The 15841-nt window shown below is 43.5% G+C and overlaps 1 protein-coding gene across 2 annotated transcripts in view; it reads right to left on the bottom strand.

Annotated features, from left to right (window-relative positions):
* Positions 1–1454: 1454 nt before the first annotated feature.
* The window catches only part of ZC3H12B (zinc finger CCCH-type containing 12B), a 167199-nt gene continuing 152812 nt past the window's right edge, over positions 1455–15841 (bottom strand). For both annotated transcript variants that reach the window (XM_060292887.1, XM_060292886.1), the window contains 4 exons: positions 7257–7396; positions 5587–5821; positions 4821–4927; positions 1455–3641 (listed from right to left, as the gene is read on the bottom strand). In XM_060292887.1, coding sequence (XP_060148870.1) covers positions 2221–3641; positions 4821–4927; positions 5587–5821; positions 7257–7396 — 1903 coding nt within the window. In that variant the 3' untranslated portion in view covers positions 1455–2220. The remainder of the gene's footprint in view (positions 3642–4820; positions 4928–5586; positions 5822–7256; positions 7397–15841) is intronic.

The following is a 15841-nucleotide window of genomic DNA, read 5'->3' as shown; positions in this document are numbered from 1 at the left end:
ATGAACATGTTCCAGATGAATTGCAGCTGACAAGATTAATCTTGTGCTTCCCTGTACGTTGTGCAGCTAGTGGATACAGTGGTGTCATTGATGGTTTTGGTAGGAAGATGAACTAACTGGCACAAAGGCAGTAGAGTCATCTAAGATTGTCAAATACCCTGATTTAGACATGGGACAGATTTAGAAGGTCCAAGAAGCTGAAGGCATAAAATGGTGTTTGTGTGAAATAGCAAGCACGTCACTCTCTATGGACCTACCTGACAGAAAATAATTTTACATCTCAGTATGCTGGGGGATAGAAAGATCAGAGGGTAGGAGATGAATGTGAACTGTGGTTAACTGAAGAGAAACACTGAGATGAAGTTTTGATCAACTAGGACAGAGACACAAAGCCAGAAAGCAGCATGCAAGCCATTATCAAACCACCAGAAACAACCCTGACTACAGTCTCACATTCGGAGTGTTTCACAGTAAGAAACATTTATAGGCAGTGTCACACCTTCTCATGAAGAAACAAAAGGCCAAGACCAGGCCTTCTCAACTTTCATGAAAAAACGACCATAGAAATTAGCAAGTTCCAGCTCAAGAAATACTGAGCTGGTCATGGTTCAAAATGTTGCAATATACAATGGATTCAAAAAGGGGTTCATTTAGTGCAGCTGTTAAAAAACCAAAAACAATAAACACCTCTTCTAGAGGCATTTAGCTACAAAGGTTCCCACCCTGAGCAAGATACAAGTTGCGCAAATGGTGCCCTCAACACAAAGTCCTGCCTTCTTTAGTAATGCATTTAAGAATTACCTAAGGTCAAGTGCACACTCTTTGTGTGCATTTGAAGTGTGTAACTGAGCCAGCTATTAGCAAAGATGTAGCATCCCCTTTTGGAAGCTGCCTTTTTTCCACCTAGAAAATCCCCCAATTTTGTTTCCTAAAGAAATTCTGCTCCACCAATGATCAACCTTATTGCCCAAAGGGTGGATGGAAGGACAAAGTGGATTACATGGCTGTGCATTACATTTCATCCTGTAGTGTTGAATACTGCATAGGTCAGAAGTCCAAAGAGCATCCATTAGACCCTCCTTGAATGCAGCTTTTGTGTCCATCATTTAACGCCAAATGAGTTTGGCCATCTCTCCTGGGATTAAGGGAAGCGGATTCTGGTAGGAAATCCCTTGGTCCTGGTTAAACTCCTCTGTGCTTGTCTAGCACACGCATCTACTATGCTTGGAACTTGAGCTTATCCATCAGCTCCTCTGCAGAAGAAGGCTTCAATCTGATCCCTAATTTACTGAGGTGAAGAGACTTAAAAGCTAAGAACTGTCAATAAATGTTGACAAGTAAAAAGTGCAAAGGAAATAGAGCCAGTTTGCTCTGGTGCCTAAGAAAGCAATGTTCAAATATTAGGATGTAGTTTCACTTTCAAAACTAGTTGAAACTATGAAATGTGACATAAAATCAAGTCTGATTTGTGATCTACACAGCTGTAGACTAAGGGCTGTGCAGAGCCTGTCTTTTTATCATCACTATGTAAAAGGTTATATAGAGATATACACACACACCTCTCAAACAAATACATACAGTCATACATGCAATATAATTGCTAACAATAAGTTTGAAATATAGCTCTAGAAGCTTCGATGTGACCCTATAGCTCGGTTAATAAAGATATTGAATGGTCAGATATCCATGCAATAAAGTATGCATTTACTTTTAAATACCTTTAAATATTCCTATTAAAAATCCTAAAAGGTTAATTCAACATATGGATTGATCCTGATGCTCTTGCTCTCTAAAATTAGATATATCATCGATACTTTGTAATATAGAATATGTGACTAAGAAAACAGTTGGTAATGGAATCCCTTGGAGTTTCTTGCATTTGGACCTTTCCCCTGGGTTTTGTCCTCCATTACCTGCATGGTGCAGTGTAAAAGGGCATAGGACTTGGAGTCAGAGGACTTGGGTGTGAGTCTTTACTTGGTCACTTGCTAGCAGTGTGACCTCGGCAAGTCACCTAATCTCACTGAGCTTCAGTTTCCTTGTCTAGAAAGCAAGACATTAGTAAGACTTACCTCACAGGGTTGTTATGCACATCAATGACATAAACACTCTGTAACTTGTAAAGTGTAACACAAAATTATTAGTTACTATTATCATAGTATTAGTGCATTATTGGTATTCATATTTATATTTGTAAAATGAAATAAGTCCTATGTCATGTCAACGTGCAGCCCTAAGCTTAGAAACAATCAAGGCTGCTAGTTGCTGGGCATCTGCTGTGTGGGGATTCTTCTCCATCACTGCAAGGACGATGTTTGAAGGGAAAATATTGCAGAGGTTCTTGTAGGTCTGATACTGGTGCTCTGGGATCATATGCTCCCTGGAATCATTGCACATTCCAACCCAAGGATTCATCCAAAGCTGCTCCATCTTTTCAGGCACGCTCCGTACCATGACTGGCTCATAGCATGGTTGCATGAGGCTGTTACTCAAGGGATAGGAGTGGTAGCCATAGGAGTCAGTTGCACAGGGCAGTGGGTCCCAGCTGGCATGTTGTTCCCGGCACAGAGGAGGGCGTCTTTGCCTCATGGGGTTGCTCTCATACAGACGGGAATCAGAAATGCTGTCCATCCGAGTCATCACCAGGGCACGTCCTGGCTGGGGAGTTGCCCCAGGATGGATATTGGGAGGCATGGGATAGTCCCCAGGACAGCTGGAGTGTGCTCCAGTTGTCGGGTGCTGGGCATGTAGAACTAAGTGGGGGACTGATTGTTTGTTGGGGGCTTGCTTAGAGTCCTCTGGGCCATAGCTCTGCACTCGCGTTAAGGCTTCATGGTAACCATGAGGAAAAGGCTGAAGATGGTTCTGAGATGCTGAGCGATGCAGCTTCAAACTACCTTCAGGATGAGTATCAGCTACAGCCAAATACAGGTTGTTGTAAGAGGAATAGCTGTCGTTCCTGCTATGGCTCATACGATTGTCAGGACAGAGGTTGGGATTCCGGGCGTACAACCCCCGGTCTGTTTCAGCCATGTAGTACTCTCTATTATGCATGCTGTTGATGTTCAATTTGGAGAAGTCACCTAACATTGAATAGTAGCCGTGGTCCCCCAAGGACTCAAACTTTGGGTATTGCTCAGAGTAGCTAATAGGGGTCCCATGGCTATTGGTAACCAGGATCGGGGGGTACTGCATGCTGGTCATGTGCTCCAGTGAGGACTTCTGGTGGGAGAAATGAGAGGATCCTGGCACTGGGCTGCTGGCTGAACGGGTGTTGAGTGCACCCACTGCATGGCTTTTGGCGGGTGGGATTGTGGGGACACTTAGAGCAGTCACAAGTGAGGGGACAGAGCTGGCCTCAGGCTTACGGGCAATGGACAGCCATTCCTCAGGCTCCACAGCCACGGAACGGATGCTGGGATCCGATTGGCGCTTGGGGGCCACACGTTTGACTTCTGAGGTTATGTCACCTTTGGTACTAGACAGCCCTGTGCCACACTTGGCCAGGGTGCCTTCACTCATGGTTTTCACTGTGGACAGTTTGGCACTGATGCGGAGCTCATCAGCCACCGAACGCTGCGGTTGGTTGGCCCGCTCCGGATGGTAGTATTTGCACTTGTGGCCGTAGGTGCATTTTTTGCCTGAAAAATAATGCCTTGTGGTAAGACTCTCTCTCAGAGTAGTGCAACTCTCTGTGCCAGAAGCTGTCGTAACAATCTGGTCACTCAGGTTAGAGTTTTACTGTTTGGGGTTAAGGCAGAAAATTAACTGTTCATAAAGATAGGAGACAGACAACACCACGGTGGCATCACACACTGTGAAGGGAGAGAGAAGTGGAAACCTGGGGAGGAAACTGCAATGCGAAAGCTAAGAGTTGAGCCATTGAACAGCCTTCATTTTCCTGTAATTCACAACTTTGCCTAGGTATAACCCACATGCTGAGGCAGTGTAGGGCAGCAGCAGGCAGGGTGGTTCAGTGCAAAGAGCACCGGCTTGGAGGCCGGTCAGACCTGAGTTTGAATTCCAGCTATGTCACTTACTAGCCCCGTGACCTTGGTAAGCGATTTTACTTTCTGTGCCTCATTTTCCTATTCTGTAAACAAGGCTCATAATAATACCTTTATTATAGGGTCATTGTGAGGATTAAATGAAAATAATGAACATAAAATACTCTATGATATGAATAAATGATAGTTGAGAACAAACACCTAGTCATCCTATAAATAAATGACTATCCAAAAATAGTGAGCATTCAAAGTAGCCTCAGACCAGGCATCCCATGTCATATTATTAGGCTCACAAATTTGTATCCTAGGGACTTGGGTAAGATCATGAAAGTACTCTAGAAAACTATATTTTAAAAAGGAAATGAAAATAAAGTTTGAAAGCAAACTGGAAAGTACAGATTGGAAGAAAAGGGTATTATTAGTTGACAGTGTGCAGTCACCTGCCTGAAAGACATGTCCTTCTTCAGGCCAAACCCAATTTGGCATTGCCCTTTCTGATTCCATAGGCCAAGTGGGTTTCTGCACTTCCCTACACCCAGCAACCCTGCTCAGGAGAGAGGCAGCTAGAACACATGCATCATTTTAACTAGTGACAATTATTCTTTCCTTCAATCCTAGTTACCTTTTCCTCATGTAATTTCTAAGATGTTTCTTTAAATGCCTAACTGATAATACATGAAGACACAGACTTTAACTCAGAAAGTGGACAAGCCAGGATTTTCCCTTTGGAAGGGAAACCTTGAAGAGAAAAGTATTCACAGAGTTCTCATGTTTCTCTCAGTACAGAACTTGGTTCTGCACATAGGTACTCACCATAAGGGCATGGTTGCTTCTTGTGTTCAGGGACAACGGGTCTCTTTCTTAAGAAGTTTTCAAGGCTTGGGCCATGGCGTCCTAAAGGATCATCTGGAGGCATAAATCTGAAAGCAAGCAAGCAAGAGGCAAATGTCTTCCATTCTGTCTCCACTATCCCTTATCAGGAGTTCAGACCATCACTACCTCTTGCCTATACTGTTGTCACAGCCTTCTAATGGCCCTTCCTGCCTCAAGTCTATCTTCTGCTAAGCCAGCAGTTCTTCCCTCTGTTTCCACTTTAACACAAAAAAGGAATGATTTTTCCCGTGCATCATTCTTCTGTGGATTATAAGTTCTAGCCATACTGGCATGCCTGCTGGTTCCCCCAACATGCAATCCACTTTCACATCTTTATAGCTTTATTCATGATGTCTTCTTTACCTGAAATGCCCAGCAGCCCTCTTTCCTCTGCAGAAACTTCATCTCAAATGTTATCTCCTCTGTGGGGCTTTTTCCTATCATTTCACATAGACAAAGCAATTTAAAAAAATTCTAACCATAGCACATGTCATGACACATTGTGGGAATCTTTCTCTTCTCCAGTACACTTTGAGCCTCTTAAGGGTGAGTCCTGTTACTCATTCAGCCTTTTATCCCCATGGTGACCAGCATAATGCACTGTACACAGTAAGTGTCCAGCAAATGTTTATTGAAATGAAATGAAATCTATCCCTAGTAGTAACTTGGATTTAGGCTATTCAGAGCCTACAGGAAAGAAACATACTTGTCATTCACAAAAGAATACATCAGCAACCGCTCCTCTATAAACTTCTTCCATTCTGGCTTTTCAATTTGAAGGTCTCGGTAGTTATCATTGGATACAATGATGCCATCAGAATCAAAAGCCAGTTTGACTATGAACCGGTCATCATAGCAAACAACTCTCCTGCCCTGGACCCTTCTGGATGGTGTGAAGACAAGAATCTTTTCCTTCTCCAGTTTACGTAGGATATCTTGATCTGTTGAAATACGGATTATATGCCAGAGGGTAGAAATAACCTTTGGAAATCAACAGCATTATCCCCATATTACAAATACAAAAGTTGGTACTAGATTAATATATTATTTGCCCGTAGAGAGAAAGTGGCCTCTATTCCTGGCTATGGCACCAATTTGGATTGTGACCTTAGGCAAGTTACCTTCCCCTTTGCATTCCAGTTTTCTTTCTGATAAAATGAAGGAAATAGATTCAATGACATCTAAGTTTTTAAAACCTACCATGAACAGTAGAAATAACACTGATATCCTAGCATTCTTGAGGCTTGTTTTGCCCTTTGGCTGAAGCATCAGCTTTTGGTTGCTGAAGAAACCAGGGCAGTATGCTGAGGATGTGTCTGCCAGAAGGAGAATAAAGCATGCCTCCTAGGGACAACATTTTTGCCTTCTGCCTGAGGGAAAGCCATGACTAAGGAAAAACATTAAGCGGTAGCACGTGAGTACTGACCCCCTTTCCTTTTAGCTTCTTAATTACTGAGGAAAGAAGCCAGGATCCACTCTCAGACTGAGGCTGGGAGCCTGTTCAGCAGCTGGCAGATAGCTCCATGACACAGTTCTGACAGCCATTCACTGAACCTTCTCATTTTGCACAACAGGCAAGAGCTGATACTCAGAGGACTGGGGTATTTATGCTCTCAAATGCTGTAAAGAGCTAGCTTCATATACTACTACAAGTGAATGTAGTGATCCTCCTGCCAATAGGGCCACATCATGACTTTTGTGGACTTTAGGCACTTTTGCCTTCATGGGTCCCTTCTTCCATTAAAGAAATATTAAAAATTATACTTTACAACTGGGTTAGTATAAAAACAAACAATCCAGTTAGGTACATTATTATACATTCATTGTTATATTCAATTTTCCCCTCTGATGTTAAAAAAATAATAAAATTAAAACTTTTACATGGGACCCTAAAAGTATCTATCATAGGCCCTAGGCACTGGGCCTCCTATGCCTCATGGATAAGTTCGCTCTGAATGCCATGGGACTTTTCTCTTTTTCTATTCTACCCCCTAATCTGCAAATCCCACAGTCACTTATCTGGTACAGAATAAGATCCATTGTCTACTATGGTTTCTTTAGTATTTTGGAAAACTCAGATTCATCCCCCTTTAGTCTGAAGTCTGTGGTCAAATAGAAAAAACACTCCTTTTTTTCAACTGTGTGCTTTATTCTTTGCTTGAAATTGAAGTCTTTATTTAACTGCTGTATGCCACAGCAAAATGGTTTATTTGGATCAGGAAAAATATGCTTTAAAATATACTTAATAAAAACATTTTAAGTATACTTAATAAATTTAGAAAAGTAATTATCTAATTTGGGAGCATCAAGCTGTCCCCAAACTATCTTGCCAGCTTTGCCTCTGGATGAGAAGAAATGTCTTATATGAAATGGTACCTGTAATTGGTGCATCAGGGCGGGATTGCTCCTTTCTCCACGCAGGCACAAATACAGTAATGTCTTTATGGCCTTTATCTAGAAACCATTCCACAGCAAGTTGTATTCCTCTGCAGGAGAACTCTTCTTTATTCCCATGGCTTCAGGAAGATAGAGAATGAGAGTAGAGAAGATTGACAACAGGTAGCAAAGAAATACTCCGAACAGGCTTTTTCTTAGCACCAAGGCATTAATGACAGACATATTATTTCTTGAGGATGGCAAAAATGTATTTTTTAAAAAAACAAATTCTTTTTTATTCCATCATTACAAATATTGCAGTTATTATTACACATTCATTCAAGGCCACACCTCCCAACTTATAGCAGCCTTAGTGACTATTTCCTATCATTATTTCCATTTTCTCTCATCTCTTTCTGTTTCTATTACCACTTTCTTTTCAAAGATTCAGATATTTATCAGATGAAAAAAGAAGAGGTGTCACCAGAGGTTTAGATAAAGTTTATATTGAGGATTAATTGGAGATGAATTTTAATCACATATAGTAAGCTTATAAAACAACTGATAGCAAAAAAGGCACACATAAATGCTGACTGAAAAGTTATCACATTTAATTAAATATGATGTGCCAACAAAAGTCACAGTCTTGAAAATTTTAAGATGTGGGAAATGCTCACAGTGTAATGCTAAAAGAGAAAAGAAAGGATTTGGACTACATGTAATGTAATCTAAATTTTATAGAAGAAAGTATATGTACAGTATTCTTTCCTTATTGTGGCTTCACTGTGTGCAGTTCCACTTACCCACGGTCAACTGCAGTCCAAAAATATTAAATGGAAAACTCCATAAATAAATAATTCATAAGTTTTAAATTGTGCACCATTCTGAGTGATGAAATCTGGTGAAATCCCATTCCATCCCACCCCAGGAGGTGAATCATCCCTTTGTCCAGCATATCCCATCTCTGAGTCACTTAGCAGCATCTCTGTTATCAGGTTGGCTGTTGCAGTATCATAGTGCTTGTGTTCAAGTAACTCTTATTTTACTTAATAATGGCTCCAAAGTGCAAGAGTAGTGGTGCTCGCAATTTGGATATACTGAAGAGGGGCCATAAAATGCTTCCCTTAAGTGAAAAAGTGAAAGTTCTTGACTTAAGGAAAGAAAAAAAATCATATGCTGAGGTTGCTAAGGTCTACTGTAAGAACGAATCCTCTATCCATGAAATTGTGAAGAAAGAAAAAGAAATTCATGCTAGTTTTGCTGTCACACCTCAAACTGCAAAAGTTAAGATGGAAAAGACACCGAATTTGTACAGTAAGATATTTAAGAGAGAGACACACTCATACAACTTTATTACAATGTACTGTTATAATTGTTCTATTTTATTATTAGTTATTGTTGTTAATCTCTTACTGTGCCTAATTCATAAATTAAACTTTATCATAGGTATGTATGTATAGGAAAAAGCAGAGTATATACCAAACAGGGTTTGGTATTATCCCTAGTGTCAGACATCCCCTGGGGTTCTTGGTACGTAACCCCCACCCCCACCCCGTGGATAACAGGGGACTACTGTAAAAAGTTAGAAAAACTATTTTAGCAGGGAAGAGCCAATTTTGACTCCATGCTGGATCTGTTTCTTTGACCTTAGCATTTGCTTTTCGTTGCTTTTGTTATTATAGCCATACATAACGGCCTGCCTCAGGGAACCCTACCCACCTGTGAATGGCTGCAAGAAAAAAGAAATTAACACATCCCTTCCCATTCCAGGAGATGTTTTTCAAGACTGATGGCCCTTTTTACTTTACTTCCTCCCCACCTCTCCCTCTCTATTCTGACTTTTTACTTTACTTCCCTCTCTGATTCTATAAAAGAAACTGGCAACCAGACCCTAATAAGATGGGTTTTGGGGGGACCCTAGTCTGCCATCTTCTCAGTCTGCTGGCTTTCCGAATACAGTAGCTATTCCTTGTCTCAACACCTCGTCTCCCAATTTATTGGCCTGTTGTGCGGCGAGCAGAGCGATCTTGGACTCGGTAACAAATTTAGCTTAGCCAGCCAGGAGCCTTGCTGCTTGTGGCTAGGCGGCGCCAGTCAGGGAATACTGGGGCTAGGCCCTAGCAGCTGCGGGGACCATTTGTCCTGAGGGTGTTCCCTTCAAAATTCCCTGAAGTGGCGCTGGCTACCCCAGCTCTTGGCAGTTGAAGCAAGGAACCGACAAACTTCTATAAATCGACAGACTCGATTTTGGAGAGTAAGTCGCTCTGCCGTGCACATTAGAACATATTTCCCCCTCAATTTGGGCTTTTCCTTTACAGGACAAACCAGTTTGTTTGGTTGGGGTACCCTGTTGGAGAGGGGAATTGTTGGGGAACCGGTTTGGTGGGTTTGGTTTTGGTTTTGTTGATGTTGGAATTTGTGCTTTTTGTGTTGGAATATGTGTCTTTTGTGTTCTGGTGTTATAAAACTTATAAAAATGGGAAATACTCCATCTATCCCAAAGGAGAGCCCTTTGGGGCGTATATTAGATAAATGGGCAAAACATAGCTGTGAGCCTATGACTAAGAAAGATATGATATACTACTATAATAGGGTACAGATCCAATATCTGTTAGGAACAGAAGAACAATGGCCCCTGAATGGCTCACTCAATTATTTTATTTTTATTTTTTTGCAGTACGCGGGCCTCTCACTGTTGTGGCCTCTCTGGTTGCGGAGCACAGGCTCCGGACGCGCAGGCTCAGTGGCCATGGCTCACGGGCCTAGCCGCTCCGCGGCATGTGGGATCTTCCCGGACCGGGGCACAAACCCGTATCCCCTGCATCGCCAGGCGGACTCTCAACCACTGTGCCACCAAGGAAGCCCTCAATTATTATATGATATCGCAGTTAGAAGTGTTTTGCAAAAGAGCAGGGAAAAGAGATGAGATTCCATATGTAGAAGCATTTATGCTATTGCATCAGGAGGAAAAGGAGTCAGAGGGCTGTCACCTTATGGTGCAGCGGTCTGAAAGAAAACCTAAGGGGGAACCTATTCTACAAGGGGAAGAGGGAGAAAATGAGAGTGGGGATATGTTATTTCAAAACTTAAGCCTCCCTCTAGCCTATCCAGCTCTCCCAGCGGCCGAGCAAGCTGCCCCGGCAGTTGTTCCAACTGCCCTCTGACCCATGCTGCCAACATATTCACCACCTCCTATTTACCTTACCCATGGGGATCAAATAATAGTTTCTATGTTAACCCCTGGAGCACAGGAACCTGGTTTAGTATCACCATCTAAGACCCGACAGAACACCCAATTTGGACCGGGAGCCATTTCCGCAGCAGGGCAATTTCCCTTGCTCCGATATCCTCTAAGAGGCCCGGGGACTCCCTTGGACTTGAGGTGCCCGATTCTAACTTTCCCACAAGAGCCCCCAGGTAACATTGACAGTGAGGAATAAGTTGATTGACTTTCTAATAGATATGGTGTCACATATTCTGTGGTAAACACCATAGTGGCACAGAAAACATCTCAGTCTATCCTGGTCATGGGAGTTTCTGTAGAAGTACAAAACCATTTGTTCTTACAACTTCTAGAATGCCAGCTAGGGGACCTCACCCTACAGGGCCATGGATCCCAAATGAATATGGATCCCTCCTCCCCCTAGGTACAGGCCCTTTTGGCTATGCATTTCATGGCCCAGTCTGCCCCAGCCATCAGGTGCAAAATTCAGAAAGCAACTGCTGGTCTTCAGACTCCAAAGAACGATTTGCTCCAATTGGCTTATTTGTTTTTCAATAATAGGTATATGGCCAAAAATGCTGAATGCATGGAGAGAAATATGCAAAAGGCCCAAATGATTGCAGTGGTTTTGTCTGCTCAGAGACCACCAACTGTGAGGCTGGCTTTTCCTGGACCACTAGGCCCATGGATACCCAGACAGGACCAATATACCCTGTGTGGACAAAAGGGGCACTGGAAGGAGAGTTGCGATCAATGTGCCCTTTGCAAACAGCCAGGGCATTGGAAGAAGGAATGCCCCAGACATCAGAGAGTGATGGGGGCCCCTCAGCCATTGACGGTTTCACAATCAGAAGACTGAGGGGGCCTGAGGCCAAAAGTGGCTCTGCCTAGAGATACCATCTCCATAATAAATGTTGAGACTTGGGTGGTCATTGATGTGGCAGGCCTCCTGATAGAATTTTGCTTATAGATACTGGTGCAACCTTTTCGGTCTTAACCCAAAGTATTGGAAAACTTAGTAACCATAAAGAGTATGTAATGGGGGTGTCAGGGAAAAGGCAGGGGCACACTTTCCTGGAACCCCTTTTGTGCAACATCAATGGCCAGCTGTTTTTACATTCCTTTCTGTTTGTGCCTGACTGTCCCATCCCTTTAATGGGAAGAGGTTTATTAACTAAGTTAGGGGCCACTATATTTCTTGAGGGGCAAGGGAACCACCCTCACAAATTTCTTAAACCTAGGGAAGATCCTCAAAAATATTTGTACATAGATTACCAAAATAGGAGGCCACTGGTCTGACTAAATTAATCACAGCTGATATTCAGAGCCTGATTGGAATTTTGGAAGAGGCCTTCTCCCCTAAGCTAAATGAGGAAAAGTAAAACTTTCCAACATAGGTAAATGGGTATGTTAGTCCTTCAATATCATTGAGGTAGCCACCCGATTCTTTGAAAAAAGAAAAACAAAACTGTCCTTGTTTTACAAATGTAGTCTTTACAAAACCAGGAGTGTGGCTCCAAAAATAATCCAAAGCCCACCAATCCTTTTACCACTCCCAAACCTTCCCTATTTATCTTAAGAGGCTTGTAAGTATTAAACAAAGGGGAAACAAAGTCATCCTAAGAGAAACTTGCCTGTATCTTTGAGATGCCAATGTGCTATCTGGTCTTCTCAGGAACCCTTATCTCTGCCATCGTTTTAAAATGCAAATTTTGAAAAAGAGGGTAAAGTAATTTAGAACTTGACTTGTTTTCCATAAATATTAGTAAAAAGGGTTTAGCCATCTAGACAAGCGAGCTTGATTTGTTCCATCTGCCAGAAACCCAATTTTAATCCAACCTCTTAAAAGATAGTTTCCTTACCCAGAGAGGGAAAAGAGGAAAGAAAATAGGCAGGCCCAATTATTGGCAGCCCTACAGGGGCAACCCCCATCCAGAGAAACCCTGACCCGTCCCAGCAGAAGCCAAGACGGATGTTGGGTTTGTAGAAAGCCTGGCTACTGGGCGAGGGGAATGGTTCCACAAGGGCAAGCCTCCTCAGATGCCTTGTCCAAAATGCCAAAAAAGTGGCCGTTGGGGAGCCAACTGCCCCTTGGGCTAAAGGGCCCCGGGGCCAGGGGCAGCCCCTCAGATGATCCTGGATTGACGGGACCCTCCGCTCCAAATGGCCCCCCTGTTTAACGTCAGTATTACTGGATTGGAACCAAGGGCGAACCTGGATGTGGCAGGTAGGACCATATCTTTCTTATTGGATACAGGGGCCGCTTACTCTGGACCCTTCTCCGACTCCTGTCAGGGTACAGGAGTCTCAGGTAAACTTACTACTAGGCCCTTTACTGTCCCTTTGTGTTGTTACTGGGAAGGATATACTCTCTCTCATTCCTTCCTGGTCATACCTGAATGCCCCCTTCCACTGTTCCCAGCAAGCTGGGAACCAGATTGCTACTTGGGGGAACCACCCCAGTAACACCCCTCCAGTTCTTAGTCTTAGAGACACAGCCCCCTCTGAGAACTGGCACACCAGCCTTAGATAAGTTGTCAGTAGACCCCCAGGTCTGGGCTGATAGAATCCCAGGGAGAGCTATAACCGCCTCCCCAGTGCTTATCACCTTAAAGGAGCCAACCTCTTTCCCCAATCAGAAACAATATCCAGGGCTTCCCTGGTGGCGCAGTGGTTGAGAGTCCGTCTGCCAATGTAGGGGACACGGGTTCGTTCCCCGGTCCGGGAGGATCCCACATGCCGCGGAGCGGCTGGGCCCGTGAGCCATGGGCGCTGAGCCTGCGCGTCTGGAACCTGTGCTCCGCAACCAGAGAGGCCACAACGGTGAGAGGCCCGCATACCGCAAAAAAAAAAAAAAAAAAAAGAAACAATATCCAATTTGCCCAGAAGCCCAAAGGGTACTGCAGCCTCTCATATCCAGATTTTTACAACACGGGCTACTTATTCCTTACAGTTCTCCTTGCAACATCCCTATCTTACCTGTTAAGGAGCCAAATGGAGAATACAGACTGGTCCAAGACTTAAGAGCTGTCAATGAGGCAGTTGTCCCACTCCATCCAGTAGTCCCCAACCCATACAACTTGTTGGGGACCATCCCAGGCACAGCCTCCTGGTTTACTGTGTTAGACTTAAAGGATGCTTTCTTTTCCATACCTCTGGACCCCCAGTCCTACTACCTCTTTGCTTTTGAGTGGCATGAGGAAGGGAATAGAGGACAACTCACCTGGACAGTCCTACTTCAAGGGTTCTGAGACAGCCCTCACCTTATTGCCCAGGCCCTGGCCAAGGACCTCCAAGATCTATACCTGGAGGAAGGGACTATCATCCAGTATGTGGATGACCTTATTTGCTCCCAAAACCATGAGAGAGCCTTAACTCATGCTACCCAGACCTTCAATTTTTTGGCCAAAAAAAGCTATAAAGTTTCTAAGTCTAAGGTCTAATTGGCACAGCAGGAAGTCAAATATCTGGGAGTAATCCTCTCCCCAGGGGAACGAAGTATCTCCCCATATAGAATACAAGGGATTTAGATCTGCTGGAACCAACTATCTGAAAGCAGCTCTGAGCCTTTTTAGGCCTCATGGGGTATTACAGACTATGGATTCCTAATTACGGATTAAAATCACAACCTTTTTATGAGACCTTGAAAGGAAAATCTGACTCTAAACCTCTGCTCTCGGGCCCTAACCAAACCCAAGATTTCTAACAGCTAAAGACATTACTATCTCAGGCCCCATTCTTGGGAATCCCAAGAACTGATAGACCTTTCCAACTATTTGTGGCAGAAAATCAAGGGATGGCTTTAGGAATCTTAACTCAGGAACTTGACCCTGTCTGGAGACCTGTAGGATATTTGTCAATGAGACTGGACCTGGTGGCTACTGGATGGCCCAACTATCTTAGGGTAGTTGCTGCCTTGGCCTTATTAGTGGAAGAAGCCTCCCCTGACAGTATATACCTCCCATCAGGTTACCTCTCTCAGAAGAGAAAGGCCATTTCTTGCTCACAGATAGCAGGATCCTCAAATATCAAGCATTACTGTTGGAGAATCCAGACTTATGTGTCATGGTCTGTTCCTCTTTAAATCCAGCTACCCTGCTCCCCCTACCTGAAGAAGGTCTACCAGTTCACCAATGTGAAGATAATATATCATTCCTTGTTGCCCCGACCAGATCTAACTGATATTCCACTTACAAAACCTGAGGAGGTTTGGTTTACTGATGGAAGTAATTTTGTTTCTGAAGGATGTAGAAGGGCAGGGTATGTGGTGGTCTCCTTGACACAGGTTATTGAGGCCCGGACTCTTCCCCCAGGGACCTCAGCCCAATTGGCAGAAATAATTGTTTTAACCCAAGCCTTAACCATGGCTGAAAATAAGGCCCTTAATATATATACTGACTCTAAATATGCTTTTTTGGTTCTGCATGCTCATGCTGTTATCTGGAAGTAATGTGGCTACTTGATGGTCCAAAACAACCCAGTTAAGTATGGACCTCAAATTCTCTCCCTCTTGGATGTAGTCCTCAAGCCTTTCCATGTACCAGTGATTCATTGCAGAAGTCACCAGAAGGGTGACGATGAAATAACAAAGGGAAATCGGCTAGCTGATCAGGCTGCCCGACAAGCAGCCCTTCAGCCCTTTGTGATAGAGGGTGCCTTAGTTCCTTCCCTTAGTTCTCTCCCTTCCCTGTCTTACCTGCCTAAGGAAATCAAATGGGCCATAAATCATGGGTACTACCTTGACCCAGATGGATGGTACTGGAGAGAGGACTTAACTCACCTGCCCCAGTCACTCCAGTGGAAAATTATTAAATTTTTGCATGAGGCCTGTCACCTAGGGAGAGATGCCTCATACCAGATTGTTTCTTCTATCTTCTCTGGGAAGGGACTTTATGATGTAGTTAATAAGGTAACCTCATCATGCCCTATTTGTCTGACTAACAATCCTCAGGGAAATAAGCCACCCCCATTGGCCCTTCTAGCTCAGAGACACAGAACATATCCAGGGGAAGACTAGCAAATGGACTTTACAATGGTTCCTCCCTACTGAGGATATAAGTACATTTTGGTGTTTCTGGACACCTTTACTGGTTGGGTGGAAGCTTTCCCCACCAGGACAGAAAAAGCTTCGGAGGTAGCCCAGAAGCTTTTAATTGAAATAATCCCTAGATTTGGCCTCCTGTTGTCTCTTCAGAGTGATAATGGTCCTGCCTTTGTTTACCAAATTATTCAGCAGATATCCAAGGCTCTAGATATTGAGTACCACCTTCATTCTTCCTGGAGACCCCAATCCTCAGGAAATGTAGAAAGAGCCAACCAACATTTAAAGAATACCTTAAGAAAAATAACCCAAGAGACCTCC

The sequence above is a fragment of the Globicephala melas genome, chromosome X, assembly GCF_963455315.2.
Source record: "Globicephala melas chromosome X, mGloMel1.2, whole genome shotgun sequence".
NCBI lineage: Eukaryota > Metazoa > Chordata > Mammalia > Artiodactyla > Delphinidae > Globicephala > Globicephala melas.
Note: the sequence above shows the minus strand (reverse complement) of the source record. Positions and strands in the feature narration are given on the sequence as shown.